Consider the following 17,886-nt stretch of genomic DNA (forward strand, 5'->3'; position numbering starts at 1 on the left):
GATATTGATCTGTCTTGTCTCAACTGTTGTGTTGGTAGCTTACTATTTTTAACCCCTTCTCTGTCAGATGGGGCCTGCAATGCATTTCTGAAGTTTGCGGGGTTAGGTTGCCTGAGTCATTTGGGTTTTCTAAGATTTCTCCAGAATTCCAATCCCTTCCCAACTCCCGCTCCCCCCACACACAAAAAAAGACACACATCACCTTATAACGTGCCCAAAAATAATGTATTTGATCTAAAAACAGAGCGTAAGCAACCTTTTCTGTGATTCATGGAGGCGTACCCCCTCTGCGGCGTTTGGAATTGATGAGGTTTGTTCCCGGGTAGAATTATTATTTGCTTGTGTGCTCTGATTTTATTACTGGAAGAATAAAATATGCTGCAGACGTACAATGCCATATGGTGAATGTCTTGTGTGTTTGTGCCAGGGGCAGTGTGGCTAACGGGGTCCAGTTTGTCCTGGGAGATGGTGATGGGGAGTGAAACAATGTGAGAGGCAGGGAGAAAGGTAGGAAGGAAAAGCAGGGGGAAGAGAGAGAAGGAAGAAAAAAAGGAGGGAGATACGTAGGAGGGAGAAGAAAAGAGGGAGAGGAGGGGGGAGTAAGAAAAGAGGGAGGGGAGGGGGGAGTAAGAAAAGAGGGAGAGGAGGGGGGAGTAAGAAAAGAGGGAGAGGAGGGGGGAGTAAGAAAAGAGGGGGAGGGGGGGGAAGTAAGAAAAGAGGGGGAGGGGGGGGAAGTAAGAAAAGAGGGGGAGGGGGGGGAAGTAAGAAAAGAGGGGGAGGGGGGGGAAGTAAGAAAAGAGGGAGAGGGGAGTTAAGAGAAAAGAGGGAGAGAAGTAGGAGGGAGAAGTAAGAAAGGAGGGAGAAGTAAGATGGGAGTAAGAGAAAAGAGGGAGAGGGGGGGAGTAAGAGAAAAGAGGGAGAGGAGGGGGGGAGTAAGAGAAAAGAGGGAGAGGAGGGGGGGAGTAAGAGAAAAGAGGGAGAGGAGGGGGGGAGTAAGAGAAAAGAGGGAGAGGAGGGGGGGAGTAAGAGAAAAGAGGGAGAGGAGGGGGGGAGTAAGAATAAATAGAAGTTAAGTAGATCGATAGATTGATAAAATCATACAAAGCACACAGAGAATAAAAGGTACCATTGTCTTAACCCGTTGACTGCCAGAGTAGACAATAATGCATTGCTGTCCTTTGTGGCAGCGACGGAGTTAATGTGCTGCTGGCCTCTAGCACTATAGGGCTTTTTAGCACTGCATGTCCTGGTCTATAGGGTGTCCCCACTAAATCAATATTGCAGAACTGCCAAGGGTCCCGTGTGCTGGAGGCTTCTTCTTGCTAGCGGAGGTGCTTTTTGTAGGAGAGGGGGAGTGCCGGTGGTGCGCAGTTACTCGGTGTCACTATAGGGCACGGCACGGCCGTCTCTAGCAGAACTTCATGATCTCACTTTTGGTGCAGCCGTTCTTACAGCAGGATCCCGCAGGCCCTGTGCTGCGTCTCATCCGCAAGGCGTCGCCCTGCTGCTCTTCGCCCCCCAGTTGGTTGAATAGGGCGCCCCCTATCTGCTCCATTGAAGGGTCCGGCAGTGCTGGGAAGGACAGACCCAGCATGCTCTGATCTTCGCTCACAGAGTTCAGATGCTCAGGATCCTCCATGAAATCCTTGTTCAGCCACTCAAGGAGATCACCTACAACAGGAGAATTAGAGTGTCAGCTCTGCGGGGCAGCAAACCCCTGCTTCCCTCATCCCTGCTGTGTATTATATATGTATTCTTCTGCATTTAGATTGTCAGCTCTGTGGCACAGTGATTCCCTTCTCTATACAGTTACATTTTATTACCGGTGCTTTCTTGTCTATTATATCCTTATTAGATTGTCAGCTCTGTGTTTCAGGAAATCTCTTCCTCCTACTCCTTCCTCTTATCCCCGCTGTGTATTATTTCTTCATCTTAATGCCGTCTTGCATGCCTGTATCTGTATTTAGATTGTAAGCCCTTCTGGTCAGCTACCTTGCTGCTCTTTTAATCAGCTCCTCAGAAAGGGTTAATCCTCCTTAAAATACCTGTTTCCCTCATTAATGTTCATCCCGTTCCCGTTTCCCTAGTTTCCTGCTCAACTGGATTTCAGCATATCAGCTGCTTGTGTTTATCTGTTTGACTAATGACAGCATCATAACACAATGAATGAAACTAAGACAAACACACTTGTGATATAAAGGCATTAGGTACAGAGTTAAAAAAAAAAACCTGGAGAAGCTTTTGTGGACTATAAAAATGTTACAAGTTTTAAAAAGAATTGTAAATATCTATAATTGTTCATTTATTTCCAATCAGCTACATTTAATAATTTAAACATGTCACTGTCCTTAATTCACTTTTACTCTATGGGGTTAACACTTAAATAAGACCAGTAGAGTCACCTCTAAGGACCAAGGTTTTTTTTTGATCAGTGAGATCTGTGAGAAGCTAAATTGCAGCTCTGTAACACACATACATACACACATTCAGACACATTGATGCACACACACTGCACACTAACATACTGATACACACACAGTGCAAACAAATGTAAACTGATTCACAACACTGTTCATTTATTTTAATGTAACCATGTATTGTCATCATAACTCTGTAACACATTTTATAAAAAAAAATAACAAACATTTCATTAACACATGGCTACACACAGCACACACACACATTAACACACTGAAACACAGTGCACACAGATTAACAGTAATACACAAACACCATAACACGCTGATACACTGCACACAAATTAACAAGAATGCACACATTAACACATTGCTACGGAGCACACACATTAACACGCTGATACACACACAGTGCACACAAATTGACGCTGATAGACACGCATTCACACCCACATAGAACACACACACACTGGTACACAAAGTGCACACACATTCATACACTACTGTACACACAGATTAGCACTGACACGCAGTCTAAACACATATATACAATTCTAAATATATATACACACAACTTTCCTCATGCACACACAGATACACACGTTATACTTTTATACGTGTACAGTATTGCGTTCCCCTCGTTAAGTGGAGGCGTGTATTTACTTAAAAATAAATGATGATACTATTCCCTTATACCGTGCCACATTGCACAACTGTATTGTTTACTCAAACCTTGGCCAATCCCTTGTATACGTTAGCACTGGGTGCTTTTCTCAAACAGCTCTGCCTTGAAGCTGCAATATCTTTGTTAGTGTTGCGTAACTGGATGTCTTGTGCGGGGAGGCCAATGTTAATTCTCTTACGTGACACACGAAACTTGGCATAAGAAGAGGCAGAGATCAGAGGGCAGCAACGGACCTAGTGTTCTCTTGCCGGTAGCGTGACCAGGAGAGGGGGAACGGGGATGGAAGGGTGCATTTGCACCCCCCAAGAATTTGATATATTTTCTTGCCGTTACAGAGGCCCCGCGCTCTTCCCCACAGCAATGGAACTGATTGCCGGGGGAGAGCACGGGGCCTCGAGAGCAGCCCACCTCCATCGACGTTGCGCCGTCATGTGATGCGATGTCACATGGTGACGCGTTGCCATGACGACGCGCCGTCACGTGACATCATGATGCTGCTACTTAGCAGGTACAATCCTGTACCTATGGCATTCAGTTCTTCTTGTTTAGCTGGCACTGTACCTGTTATGTCCTGTACCTATTACATTCAGCTACATCTACAGTATCGTACCTTTATCTGGCAGTGCCTGGAGTTTCAGCTAATTAAAGCAGCTGAGAGATTGATGACTTATCTGCTAACAATCAGCTGGTTAGGGTGGATTTAATACCTCTTTCTATTATGTGTGTATATGAGTACATACAAATAAATCTATAAATATGTATATGTTATTGGTAATATGATCTTCACATACATTAACGTATACGTGTTATTGTGTCTCCTTCTGAGGGGTCACTTGTCTGGAAGCTCCTCTATCCCACATTTACATACTGTAGCAACTTAAGTTTCTATGTGCTAAATGTTGAAGGGTCTGGTACATACAGTATATACTACAGCAGGAATGGCCAACTCCAGTTCCCAAGAGCTACCAACTGGTCAGGTTTTCAGGCTGTCCCTGCTTCAGCACAGGGGGCTCAGTTGAAAGGGTTAAGTGAAGCTAACACCAAATGGAGTGTTAAGCAGTGCGAAGTTACTTACGGTAAGGGTTAACCGTCTCCAGTCCAGGCTCCGGGGAATATCTCTTCCATCGGGATCCCCCGCAAGATATCACAACAGTCCGGATAAATTCCCTCCCGCACAGCTTCGTCCCGAGCGCCGGGCCGTCCCCCCCCTGGCAGCACGGTGGCAGCAGTAGGGCAAGCATGAGGGCAAGGGCACAAGGATGGAGAGCCATGGTTTGGGGTGTGTGCGAAAGCAGGATGAGGCGTTCTGTGGGTGAACGCCTGAGCAGGTTTGGGTCAGGGATGAGGCTCCCCACTGGTTTTATATGGGACAAATGAGAGCCGGACATTAGCAGCCCAAGGTCCAAGAGGGGGAAGTCACTTTGAGAAATAACCTTGGGAGGGAGGGAAGGAACGGACAGAGCCTACAAGGCAGCCTTGGAGCTAATGGCTTCAAGAACATAGGGAGGGTGGGCCTTAAACCAGTCAGCCTCCCCCATAACCCCCTTTATCTGCTCTTCAAATTAGATTGCAAGCTCAGTGGGTCAGGAGAACCTTTGCTGTGTTTTCTTCAGGAATAATGCAATGCTTTTCTAATACACATCCTGTGATGCCTTGTATATTTTAGACAGTGAGAAATGGTGTACAATAGCATGCAGAGCAGCAATATAATAACGTAGAGCAATATAATAAATTGCAGAGCGATATATTAACACAGAGCGATATATATTAACATGTAGAGTGACATAATAACAAGTACAGAGTATAATAACATGCAGAGGAATATATTAACATGCAGAGTGATATGATACACAGAGCGAAATATAATAACATGTAGAACACTATAAGAACCCACAGAGTGATATATTAAACAATATAAAATACAGAGCAATAGATTAATATTCAGAGTGATATATTAATATGCAGAGCAATATAATAACACGCAGAGCGAAATAACACACAGAGCAATGTAATAATACGCAGAGCGATATAAAAACACAGAGATATAATAATATGCACAGTGATATGATACAATGCAAAGCAATATAATAACATGCAGAGAGATATAATATATACAGTGAAATAACACACAGAGTATATTATGACAAAGAATACGAGGGCGCTCTCTCTGATTTGATTAAATGAAAAAATGAAACAAATGATAATAATAAAACACTTAAATTACCGTGCTAGAGGGCCCCTGTGTATACCGCAATACTGGTATGCGCCTTCGGAGTCCACTGTCCGCAGCTCAGAAACCCTCTGGGGAACCTTTCCTTGTTCCCCGATGGAAGTATTAAAGACAGAAAACAAGGGGAGCGCGAACCCATAAAGGTATGCAAAGTAAAATTCCATACAATCAAAAGGCAGACTGGTTACCAGTGTAACCAGACTTACCTAACACCTCAATGATGCACAAGGGTTAAAACCGAACCGCAGTCAATGCACTACTTGTGGTGTAATCTACACAGGGACGGGTTAGTGAAAAATGATATAAAATTGATACAAAACATAAGTACTCACACGGCCTTGTGTGAGTGCTGGATCATCAAAGGGTTCTTTTCCTGTTCTTTCTGGATCGTGAGGTCTCTGCTTATCCTCCGTGCGGCTCTTTCTTTCTTTCTTGAATACTCTCCCCGATTACCAGTGAGATGCAGAGAGTGGAAGTAAACCACTTGAAATGTATTAAGATACAAACAGTAGTACACACTTACATCTAAAACCTCCCGTTGGGTGCAGCAAAGTCTATGGGGCTAGTTACATCAGGGCGCTCTATGCATACCGCGCCCGGGCAGCAGTCATTGGAACACACCTTCGCTATGGTGGTCTCCGGGGGAAAAAAGTATTGCCGAATTAGAGCAACGCGTTTCGCTAGTCCAGCTTCCTCAGGCTTTCTGTATCACAGAACGCTATAATAATACGCATTTGTGATATAATAACATGAAGAGAGATATACTAACAGTCGCTGGTGGCTGCTGCATTTTCACAGGGCACATCCACCCCTAAAGTTGGATGGCCGCTTGATTTTGGCTACTTTCATGAGTAGTCATTTTTGAGCTTTTGCACATAGAATCACTGATTTTAACATTACTGTACTATGTGATGTTTTTTCTATTTTTTATGACTCAAAACACGCTCCCCTTATCTTTTGGAGAAATAGCTGATACAAGACAAGTGGAACAGTCTTTATTCAAGGGTTGCAGTGTGTTTTTGAGTCTCTTATTCACAATATTTTAGTGCACTTTATTATTTAGGCACGAATATTTATAATTGTTTTCATATCACATTCACGTATTTACACATTAAGTGCTTATTTGATATTTTTTTGGGTTTGTTAGAGCGCTATTTAGCACCTTTTTAAAGATATACTAACATGCCAGACAGATGTAATAACACGCAGAGCGATATAATAACACGCAGAGTGATACAATAACACACAGAGCGATATAATAACATGCAGTGCGATATAATAACACGCAGAGTGATATAATAACACACAGAGCGATATAATAATACGCAGAGCGATATAATAACATGCAGAGCGATATAATAACATGCAGAGCGATATAATAACATGCAGAGCAGTATAACATGCAGAGCGATATAATAATATGCAGAGCGATATAATAACATGCAGAGAGATATAATAACATGCAGAGAGATATAATAACATGCAGAGAGATATAATAACATGCAGAGAGATATAATAACATGCAGAGCGATATAATAACATGCAGAGTGATATAATAACACGCAGAGAGATATAATAACACGCAGAGTGATATAATAACACGCAGAGAGATATAATAACACGCAGAGATATAATAACACGCAGGGAGATATAATAACATGCAGAGAGATATAATAACATGCAGAGCGGTTTAATAACATGCAGAGCGATATGATAACATGCAGAGCGATATAATAACATGCAGAGTGATATAATAACATGCAGAGTGATATAATAACACGCAGAGCGATATAATAACACGCAGAGCGATATAATAACACGCAGAGCGATATAATAACACGCAGAGCGATATAATAACACGCAGAGCGATATAATAACACGCAGAGCGATATGATAACACGCAGAACGATATAATAACATGCAGAGCGATATAATAACATGCAGAGCGATATGATAACATGCAGAGCGGTATAATAACACGTAGAGCGGTATGATAACATGCAGAGCGATATAATAACATGCAGAGCGATATAATAACATGCAGAGCGATATGATAACATGCAGAGCGATATGATAACATGCAGAGCAATATAATAACATGCAATATGATAACATGCAGAGCGATATGATAACATGCAGAGCAATATAATAACATGCAGAGCGATATAATAACACGCAGAGTGATGCATTGCAGGCCCTCTGGCAGCAAATAGATTAAAAGAGGTTACACAGTATCAGGTATACACACTCCTCTTATGTTACACAGTATCAGGTGTACACACTGCTCTCGTGTCACACAGTATAAGGTGTACACACTGCTCTCATGTTACACATTTTCAGGTGTACACGCTCCTCTTGCGTTACACAGTATCAGGTATACACACTCCTCGTGTTACACAGTATCAGATGTACACACTCCTCTTGCGTAACATAGTATCATGTATACACACTCCTTTTGCGTTACACAGTAGCAGTTATACACACTCCTCTCGTGTCACACAGTATCAGGTGCACACACTCCTCTAATGTTACACATTATCAGGTTCACACTCCTCTCGTGTCACACAGTATCAGGTGTACACACTCCTCTCATGTTACACATTATCAGGTTCACACTCCTCTCGTGTCACACAGTATCAGGTATACACACTCCTCTAATGTTACACATTATCAGGTTCACACTCCTCTCGTGTCACACAGTATGTGTACACACTGCTCCCATGCCACACAGTTCAGGTACACACACTCCTCTCGTGTTACACAGTATCATGTGCAGACACTCCTCTCATGTTACACATTATCAGGTGTACACACTCCTCTCGTGCCACACATCAGGTGTACACACTCCTCTCATGTTACACATTATCAGGTGTACACACTCCTCTCGTGTCGCACAGTATCAGGTGTACACACTCCTCTCATGTCACACAGTATCAGGTGTACACACTTCTCTTGCGTTACACAGTAACATGTATACACACTTCACTCGTGTCACACAGTATCAGGTGTACACACTCCTCTCATGTTACACATTATCAGGTGTACACACTCCTCTTGTGTCACACAGTATCAGGTGTACACACTCCTCTTGTGTCGCACAGTATCAGGTGTACACACTCCTCTCGTGTTACACATTATCAGGTGTACACACTCCTCTTGCGTTACACAGTATCATGTGCACACTCCTCTCATGTTACACATTATCAGGTGTACACACTCCTCTCATGTCGCACAGTATCAGATGTACACACTGCTCTTGCGTTACACAGTATAAGGTATACACACTTCAGTCGTGTCACACAGTATCAGGTGTACACACTCCTCTCATGTTACACAGTATCAGGTGTACACACTCCTCTCGTGTCACACAGTATCAGGTGTACACACTCCTCTCGTGTCGCACATTATCAGGTGTACACACTCCTCTCGTGTCACACAGTATCAGGTGTACACACTCCTCTCGTGTCGCACAGTATCAGGTGTACACACTCCTCTCGTGTCACACAGGGCTCATCTCTCTCTGGTCTGCGGTTGCTCTACTTTCTCCCAGCTGGCAGGTCAGGGTCCCTGCCCTGTGCTCCTCACACATAGTACGCTCTGGAGGAGGCGAAGGGCGTGAAGTCATCCATGACATCATCAGCACACAGAGGATGGAAGGCCATGAATTGGTCAGCGCGATGGCATGAATGCTGTGTGGACACTGCACCTTATCCTGCTATACAGCTGTTCTGCTATTCCTGTGCTCCCCTCAACACACACCGCACCTCCATCTTGCCCTGCAGTTTTATTTGTTATAATACAGGGAACATGTGTACAATACAAAAACATCAAATATTACATATGATACAAGGAACAAAAATACACACATTTTTCAAATCTTCACATTTTCCTGCTCTGCGATATCACGGGAGATTGCTGACTTAATGCTGTTAACATTCACAGTGCCACCTTTATAGGCTTCAAGGGGTCAGTAGGCAGACACATCTTTCTCACAGTATCTGCTATTCCCTCCTCCTCCCCCTCATTTTTGGGGGCTTCTGGTGTTTCTCCCGCCTCCATATTATCCATAATGTCCCCCCCAGGTTAGTGCATCAAAAGTATTTGAGGTGGGGATCCCCGACAGCTGTAACAATCTAATGTGGCCTTTGCTGTAGGCCTTTGTCCTTGGTGAAGCTACATTTTCCCATCCTGCCCCTGTCGGCTCCTGTTCCCATCCTGCCCCTGTCGGCTCCTGTTCCCATCCTGCCCCTGTCGGCTCCTGTTCCCATCCTGCCCCTGTCGGCTCCTGTTCCTATCCTGCCCCATGTCGGCTCCTGTTCCCATCCTGCCCCTGTCGGCTCCTGTTCCTATCCTGCCCCTGTCGGCTCCTGTTCCTATCCTGCCCCATGTCGGCTCCTATTCCCATCCTGCCCTTGTCGGCTGCTGTTCCTATCCTGCCCCTGTCGGCTCCTATTCCCATCCTGCCCCTGTCGGCTCCTGTTCCTAGCCTGCCCCTGTCGGCTCCTGTTCCTATCCTGCCCCTGTCGGCTCCTGTTCCTATCCTGCCCCTGTCGGCTCCTGTTCCTATCCTGCCCCTGTCTGCTCCTGTTCCTATCCTGCCCCTGTTGGCTCCTGCTCCCCCTCCTGCTCAGAGGATATATCCATACCAGAACTCTCCTCTTTCTGGTCAGGGGCCTCACATGACTGTGGAGATCTATTCCCAAACTCATTACGGGAATAAGCGGTACAGGAAACAGCTGCGGCTCCTCTCCCTACTCCCTCCCTCCCGCTGTGCACATGTTATGCTCTCCTAGTACTGTCAGCAGGCTCCCCAGTATTTGCAGCACACAGGCCGTTCTCTGATAGGGAAGTCTCACTGATTACACGCACCCTCTCAGGTGTGTGAGCTGCTGTTTCCTGCTTCCCTCTCTGCTCAGACTCCACGTGTGCTCTACTGCTCTCACACTGTCCCACGCAGAGCTTCCGACTTCAGCGCATGCCAGGCCTCCCTCTCATGCCGGCGCGTGCCGGAAGATGTGCCAAGCTTACTTCCGGCACGCTGATGTCAGAGAGGCCCGTCGTGCGCCAGCGTCGGAGGCTTGGCATGGGACTGAGTCAGGAAGAGGCCTGCAGCTGGTGGAGAGCCGGGGCCTGACGGCAACTAATTTGTCAGGCCGCTGGGCACTCCGCAGCCACCGGGCCTGTCACTGCACCTCCATCCTGTCCTGCATCCTCTCTGCTATTCCTGTACTGACCCCACACATATAGTTCTGAACGCACCTCCATCCTGCCCTGTATCCTCTCTACTATTCCTGTACTGACCCCACACATACAGTTCTGAACGCACCTCCATCCTGCCCTGTATCCTCTCTGCTATTCCTGTACTGACCCCACACATACAGTTCTCAACGCACCTCCATCCTGTCCTGTATCCTCTCTGCTATTCCTGTACTGACCTCACACATACAGTTCTGAACGCACCTCCATCCTGCCCTGCATCCTCTCTGCTATTCCTGTACTGACCTCACACCTACAGTTCTGAACGCACCTCCATCCTGCCCTGCATCCTCTCTGCTATTCCTGTACTGACCTCACACATACAGTTCTGAACGCACCTCCATCCTGTCCTGCATCCTCTCTGCTATTCCTGTACTGACCCCACACATATAGTTCTGAACGCACCTCCATCCTGCCCTGTATCCTCTCTACTATTCCTGTACTGACCCCACACATACAGTTCTGAACGCACCTCCATCCTGCCCTGTATCCTCTCTGCTATTCCTGTACTGACCCCACACATACAGTTCTCAACGCACCTCCATCCTGTCCTGTATCCTCTCTGCTATTCCTGTACTGACCTCACACATACAGTTCTGAACGCACCTCCATCCTGCCCTGCATCCTCTCTGCTATTCCTGTACTGACCTCACACCTACAGTTCTGAACGCACCTCCATCCTGCCCTGCATCCTCTCTGCTATTCCTGTACTGACCTCACACATACAGTTCTGAACGCACCTCCATCCTGTCCTGCATCCTCTCTGCTATTCCTGTACTGACCTCACACATACAGTTCTGAACGCACCTCCATCCTGTCCTGCATCCTCTCTGCTATTCCTGTACTGACCTCACACATACAGTTCTGAACGCACCTCCATCCTGCCCTGTATCCTCTCTGCTATTCCTGTACTGACCTCACACGTACAGTTCTGAACGCACCTCCATCCTGTCCTGCATACTCTCTGCTATTCCTGTACTGACCCCACACGTACAATTCTGAACGCACCTCCATCCTGTCCTGCATCCTCTCTGCTATTCCTGTACTGACCTCACACATACAGTTCTGAACGCACCTCCATCCTGTCCTGCATCCTCTCTGCTATTCCTGTACTGACCTCACACGTACAGTTCTGAACGCACCTCCATCCTGTCCTGCATCCTCTCTGCTATTCCTGTACTGACCTCACACGTACAGTTCTGAACGCACCTTCATCCTGTCCTGCATCCTCTCTGCTATTCCTGTACTGACCTCACACATACAGTTCTGAACGCACCTCCACCCTGTCCTGCATCCTCTCTGCTATTCCTGTACTGACCTCACACATACAGTTCTGAACGCACCTCCATCCTGCCCTGCATCCTCTCTGCTATTCCTGTACTGACCTCACACATACAGTTCTGAACGCACCTCCATCCTGCCCTGCATCCTCTCTGCTATTCCTGTACTGACCTCACACCTACAGTTCTGAATGCACCTCCATCCTGCCCTGCATCCTCTCTGCTATTCCTGTACTGACCTCACACATACAGTTCTGAACGCACCTCCATCCTGCCCTGCATCCTCTCTGCTATTCCTGTACTGACCCCACACATACAGGTCTGAACGCACCTCCATCCTGTCCTGCATCCTCTCTGCTATTCCTGTACAACAACCCCACACATACAGTTCTGAACGCACCTCCATCCTGTCCTGCATCCTCTCTGCTATTCCTGTACTGACCTCACACATACAGTTCTGAACGCACCTCCATCCTGTCCTGCATCCGCTCTGCTATTCCTGTACTGACCTCACACCTACAGTTCTGAACGCACCTCCATCCTGCCCTGCATCCCCTCTGCTATTCCTGTACTGACCCCACACATACAGTTCTGAACGCACCTCCATCCTGTCCTGCATCCTCTCTGCTATTCCTGTACTGACCTCACACATACAGTTCTGAACGCACCTCCATCCTGCCCTGCATCCTCTCTGCTATTCCTGTACTGACCTCACACATACAGGTCTGAACGCACCTCCATCCTGCCCTGCATCCTCTCTGCTATTCCTGTACTGACCTCACACCTACAGTTCTGAATGCACCTCCATCCTGTCCTGTATCCTCTCTGCTATTCCTGTACTGACCTCACACATACAGTTCTGAACGCACCTCCATCCTGCCCTGCATCCTCTCTGCTATTCCTGTACTGACCCCACACATACAGTTCTGAACGCACCTCCATCCTGCCCTGCATCCTCTCTGCTATTCCTGTACTGACCCCACACATACAGTTCTGAACGCACCTCCATCCTGCCCTGCATCCTCTCTGCTATTCCTGTACTGATCTCACACATACAGTTCTGAACGCACCTCCATCCTGCCCTGCATCCTCTCTGCTATTCCTGTACTGATCTCACACATACAGTTCTGAACGCACCTCCATCCTGCCCTGCATCCTCTCTGCTATTCCTGTACTGACCTCACACATACAGTTCTGAACGCACCTCCATCCTGCCCTGCATCCTCTCTGCTATTCCTGTACTGACCCCACACATACAGTTCTGAACGCACCTCCATCCTGCCCTGCAATCGTATTGTTACAAAACTGGCAACACCTTTATACAATAAGAAAACATTTGTACAATACATATCAAAGAAAAAACACCAGGTCATTATATCACTACAGGAGTGCCAGATATTCATGATTTGTTTACAATACATATCAAATATATATATTTTAAAAATCATATTACATATATAAAAGGAGAAAAATACACAAATTCAATAATCTTTTTAAAAATTCACAGGTTTCCATAGTTGTCCCACTGTTTCTGCTCTGTTCTACTTTTCTCTCTTCTTGCTATCTGAACTGAGTAGCAATCATCTTTGTTTCCTCTGGAATTTCTTTCATTTTTACTGACACTAAAATCTTCGACGTCCAGAGATGGTATAATAATTAGAAATGTATCACTCTCAGGGTGCTGGGGTTGACATTTAAATATTTAGAAGCAAATTCAAGCACCATCTCTGCCTTTGTCTGTGCACTCCTAATATCTCTGCAACTCTCTCCCAACTGGCCTGGGAGAAGCTACTGGCCAATATAAGGCTTAGGTCCCACTGCGTCCGGCGGCGCGCGCGGCCGCGTGCGCCGCCAGTCCCTTACCGCCGGTCTCGAGGTCCCCGCTGTCTCCTTCCGGCGTGGCTGACTGCGTGCTGTGACGCGTCAGCCAGCCGGAGCTACAAGGAGCTTGTGGTTTCGGCGAGTGCCGCGTCACGTGGCACGCAAGGGAACCAATCACGGATTGGATCCCAGCAGCCATTCCGATCCACTTCCCCCCCCACGGATCCGATTCCCCGCCCTGCTCCGATTCCCCGCCCTGTTCCGATTCCCCGCCCTGCTCCGATTCCCCGCCCTGCTCCGATTCCCCGCCCTGTTCCGATTCCCCGCCCTGCTCCGATTCCCCGCCCTGCTCCGATTCCCCGCCCTGCTCCGATTCCCCGCCCTGCTCCGATTCCCCCCCCTGCTCCGATTCCCCCCCTGCTCCGATTCCCCCCCCTGCTCCGATTCCCCCCCTGCTCCGATTCCCCCCCCTGCTCCGATTCCCCCCCTGCTCCGATTCCCCCCCTGCTCCGATTTCCCCCCCGTTCCGATTTCCCCCCTTGCTCCGATTCACCCCCCCGTTCCGATTTCCCCCGTGTGTATTTGTGTATCTGAATGTGTGTGTGTCTGAGTGTGTGTGTGTCTGAGTGTGTGGGGCTGTGGGGCTGTCTGCAGTGCTGCGCTGTGTTTGTGTCTGTGTGATGGTCCCGCCCCCTCACCCATTTTGGCCACGCCCCCCCGCACCGGAAAAATTTCACTGCAGACCGCAGATCGAGGTGCAGTGAATTGCGCGCGGCCGTCAAGCAGGGCGGCCGTGCGGGCGCACGCAGCGGGGCCTTAGCCTTAGATGTTCTACTGTAGGGTTACCAGACTTCCCGTATATATATATATACGGGATTGCCGCTTTTTTCATTGTCTTGTCCCGGAAGGAAAGGTGTGTCGGGACGCAGAATGGTCACATATTTTAGTGCCTTGACGTGAAATGGAGATTAACGAAGGACTGTCCGATGCTCTCAGAAAAGAGGCATATCACTTTAATATACACACATGGTGCTGCTTGTAGCAGGGATAATATAATAAAGTCAAAACATCTTCAGGGACAAGACATATAAAAGTAATCAATCCGCTCATCTACAGGTGCGCCGACGAGTATTCTAAAACTTGCCTTGGAAAATCTGGGGCTATCACCAACAAGACCCAGGTACATGCTGGGTACATGCTGGGTACATGCTGGGTACATGCTGGGTACATGCTGGGTGCATGCTGCAACATTTCAGTGACATTTCTGCAGAGACTAATGGCCCGTCAGATTAACACAGCAGGGGTCCCTGGCAGTCCCATTCAGTTTGAATGGGACTGCCAGGGACCCCCGCTGTTAATCCGATTAGTCTGTCTGCAGAAATGTTGCAGCGTGTACCCAGCATGTGAAGGGTAGAAATCATCAAGAAGCGCAAATCATGTGGAATACAAAAGAAGACAACAAACTTATGGTGCAGTATTGTGTGAATTCGGTGTGTTAAATGGCACGGTTAAATGTTCAGAATACTCACAAACGTGAGAGGTAAGTAGGCATGTAAAGGTTTCTTTAACCCATGAGATGAAGCCTAGTATTCAGATAGGAACCCCGCTCCCATGCTTTAAAAATCTAAATTGATGTACGTGAGATACTCACCTGCTATGACATAATATATTTTTAAATACTACACCATGAGGTTTTGCGCTGTCTTTTCTTTTGTTTTTGTTTTAATCCGTTAATTGTTGGTTCTAGCCATACCCTGTAAAGGCACATTCCATACGTATTATGGCGTTAGATAAGCTCCAATTCAATTGTTTGTGTTCACCTTTTGGTGAAGCTTGATTGCAATCTGTCTTTAGGTGCATTGTGCTAGCACCCTGACGGATCTTTTGTTCGTATAATAAAAATGTGATCACGCTATGGGAGCCTGCGCTTCTCTTTCTCTGGTTTTAGATTTCTGCTTGGACGTGGTTATTGTCCAATGAAGCTGCAGCTCGGGGTGACCCTGCATTTTGAAGGACCCTGTTCCATATCAATGGACCATCTGATATCACAGCACTGGCTCATTCGTAACTACTCTATGTTATCAGTACTGTGCTATGTTATCAGTACTGTGCTATGTTATCAGTACTGTGCTATGTTATCAGTACTGTGCTATGTTATCAGTACTGTGCTATACTATCAGTACTGTGCTATACTATCAATGCTGTGCTGTTATCAGAACTGTGCTATACTATCAGTCTGTGCTATGTTATCAGTACTGTGCTATACTATCAGTACTGTGCTATGTTATCAGTACTGTGCTATACTATCAGTACTGTGCTATGTTATCAGTACTGTGCTATACTATCAGTACTGTGCTATGTTATCAGTACTGTGCTATACTATCAGTACTATCCCATGCTCTTCTTGGTGGACAAATTGAGAGATTAATTATTATTTTTTCGTGTTTAACTCACTGGGACTATTAAATTGAACTTTTCTAAAAGAGGAACATCTGGTAATGTTTGCTGAACTGCTTATGAGAGCAAGGAGGGTTGATTACTATACCATCTTCTTTATATATATTTCATCAAATATTTTATATCGCTTCTACTCTATTCTTTCCACATACTGTATAAGTGTGTTACATATCTTCCACTTTATTAGATGTACATTTGTCACGTAGATTAGTAACTATATCCCAATGTTGGTTTTACCCATTTCTTTTCACATTTATTTCACTCACATTGCACTGTATTGATCTAGCTAACACAGATTCTTGATCTTTTCGATATGAACCTGGGAGTGGTGGAAGAACCCAGCAGTTGAGTGGTGTTGTTGCCTAATACATCTGGTACCAAAAAAAAAAGGATGGCACAAAGCGATTCTATCGATTTATGCCAGTTTAACGTTGTGTCTAAATTTGATGCGTACCCAATGCCTCATAGTGATGAGTTGGTAGATTGTTTGGTAAAGTGATCTTGGTGGCAAGCTAATCAGCTAAACCCTTCAAGGTATTAACTTGGTGATTGAGAGGAACTGTGCAGTGCTTGGGCTACATCAGGCTCGTCAAACTCAGAATAGCATGGGGGGGGCGATTCTTAAGCCCGACAGAAAGACTCGGACCGCACCAGATTTTTTTTTTATAAACAGTCATTATAACTCACGTGTACACTTGTTTCTTGCATTTTCTTTTTAAAAAATACGTAAACGTCGCTAACATCTCTCTCCCCATCCCACCTCTATCTATCTCTCTCCCACATCCATTCACTCCCTCTCCCATCCCTTCTCTCCCCAATCTCTTCTCTCTCTCCTCCCAACCCTTCTCTCTTTTCCCCCAAACTCTTCTCTCATTTCCGCCAACCCTTCTTTCTCTCTTCAATACCCCCTTCCCCAGACCAGCACCCTCCTCCACAATAGCCCCACACAAGCCCCCCCCCACAATAGCCCCCCACCTGCCCACCTCCCGCACAATAGCCTTCCACCTGCTCCCCTTCCCCACATTAGCCGTCCACATTCCCCCCTCCCCTCATTAGCCCTCCACTTAACCCCTCTCCCACAATAGCCCACCACCTGCCTCCCTCCCCCACAATAGCCCTCCACCTGCCCCCTCCTGCCCCCACTCCAATAGTCCCCACCTTCCCACCTTCCGCTGTCACGGTAGGACCAGCTTATTACAACTTTTAATTACCGGGATCATTGATTGAGCAAGCAGAGAGATAAAAATAAATTGCGTTTATTCACCTAATGAATACACAAAAATACAGTAAAAAAGACACACTTACTTTGGAAAACTGGGATAACAAACCGAATCTTTCCTAATTGCAAACACACAGCAAAATATTCCAGGCCACTTTTCATTCCTCCGGCCATTCCGGTCACTTATCCTCTGAGAAAAGTAGACGATTTACTCAAGAGGTGGAACTTCTCCAATGGGAGTGAATCTCAGGTGAATCACACAAGGTGGAACTGATTAAACTCTTAGATGAAACTTTTAGAACAGAAAAATCAGACCTGTGTCAGGACTTTTCAAACCTCTGGTGTCCAGGTCCCAGAAAACCTGCAGCCCAATCAAAACACCTTAGCAACCGCATAACGACCAATCTAAAATACTCATACAGGGTTTCCCACCCCTGAGCCTTTTCCCCGGGCAGGTGAAATAGCCCCCTCTGCCCCTTCGCCCCCCCACGGTGCGAGGCTCCACAGTGGCTGGCTGTTTA

General features: G+C 46.5%; 1 protein-coding gene across 1 annotated transcript; it reads right to left on the reverse strand.

Moving 5' to 3' along the window:
* Window positions 1-203: 203 nt before the first annotated feature.
* On the reverse strand, window positions 204-4,450 carry INSL3 (insulin like 3). Its single transcript, XM_075611255.1, has 2 exons — window positions 4,178-4,450; window positions 204-1,671 (listed from the first exon to the last, which is right to left on the reverse strand). The coding sequence occupies exons 1-2, from the start codon at window positions 4,371-4,373 to the stop codon at window positions 1,409-1,411; spliced, it is 459 nt and encodes a 152-aa protein (XP_075467370.1). The 5' UTR covers window positions 4,374-4,450; the 3' UTR covers window positions 204-1,408.
* Between the last annotated feature and the right edge of the window lie 13,436 nt (window positions 4,451-17,886).

Source organism: Ascaphus truei, chromosome 8 (genome assembly GCF_040206685.1).
Source record: "Ascaphus truei isolate aAscTru1 chromosome 8, aAscTru1.hap1, whole genome shotgun sequence".
NCBI classification, from domain to species: domain Eukaryota; kingdom Metazoa; phylum Chordata; class Amphibia; order Anura; family Ascaphidae; genus Ascaphus; species Ascaphus truei.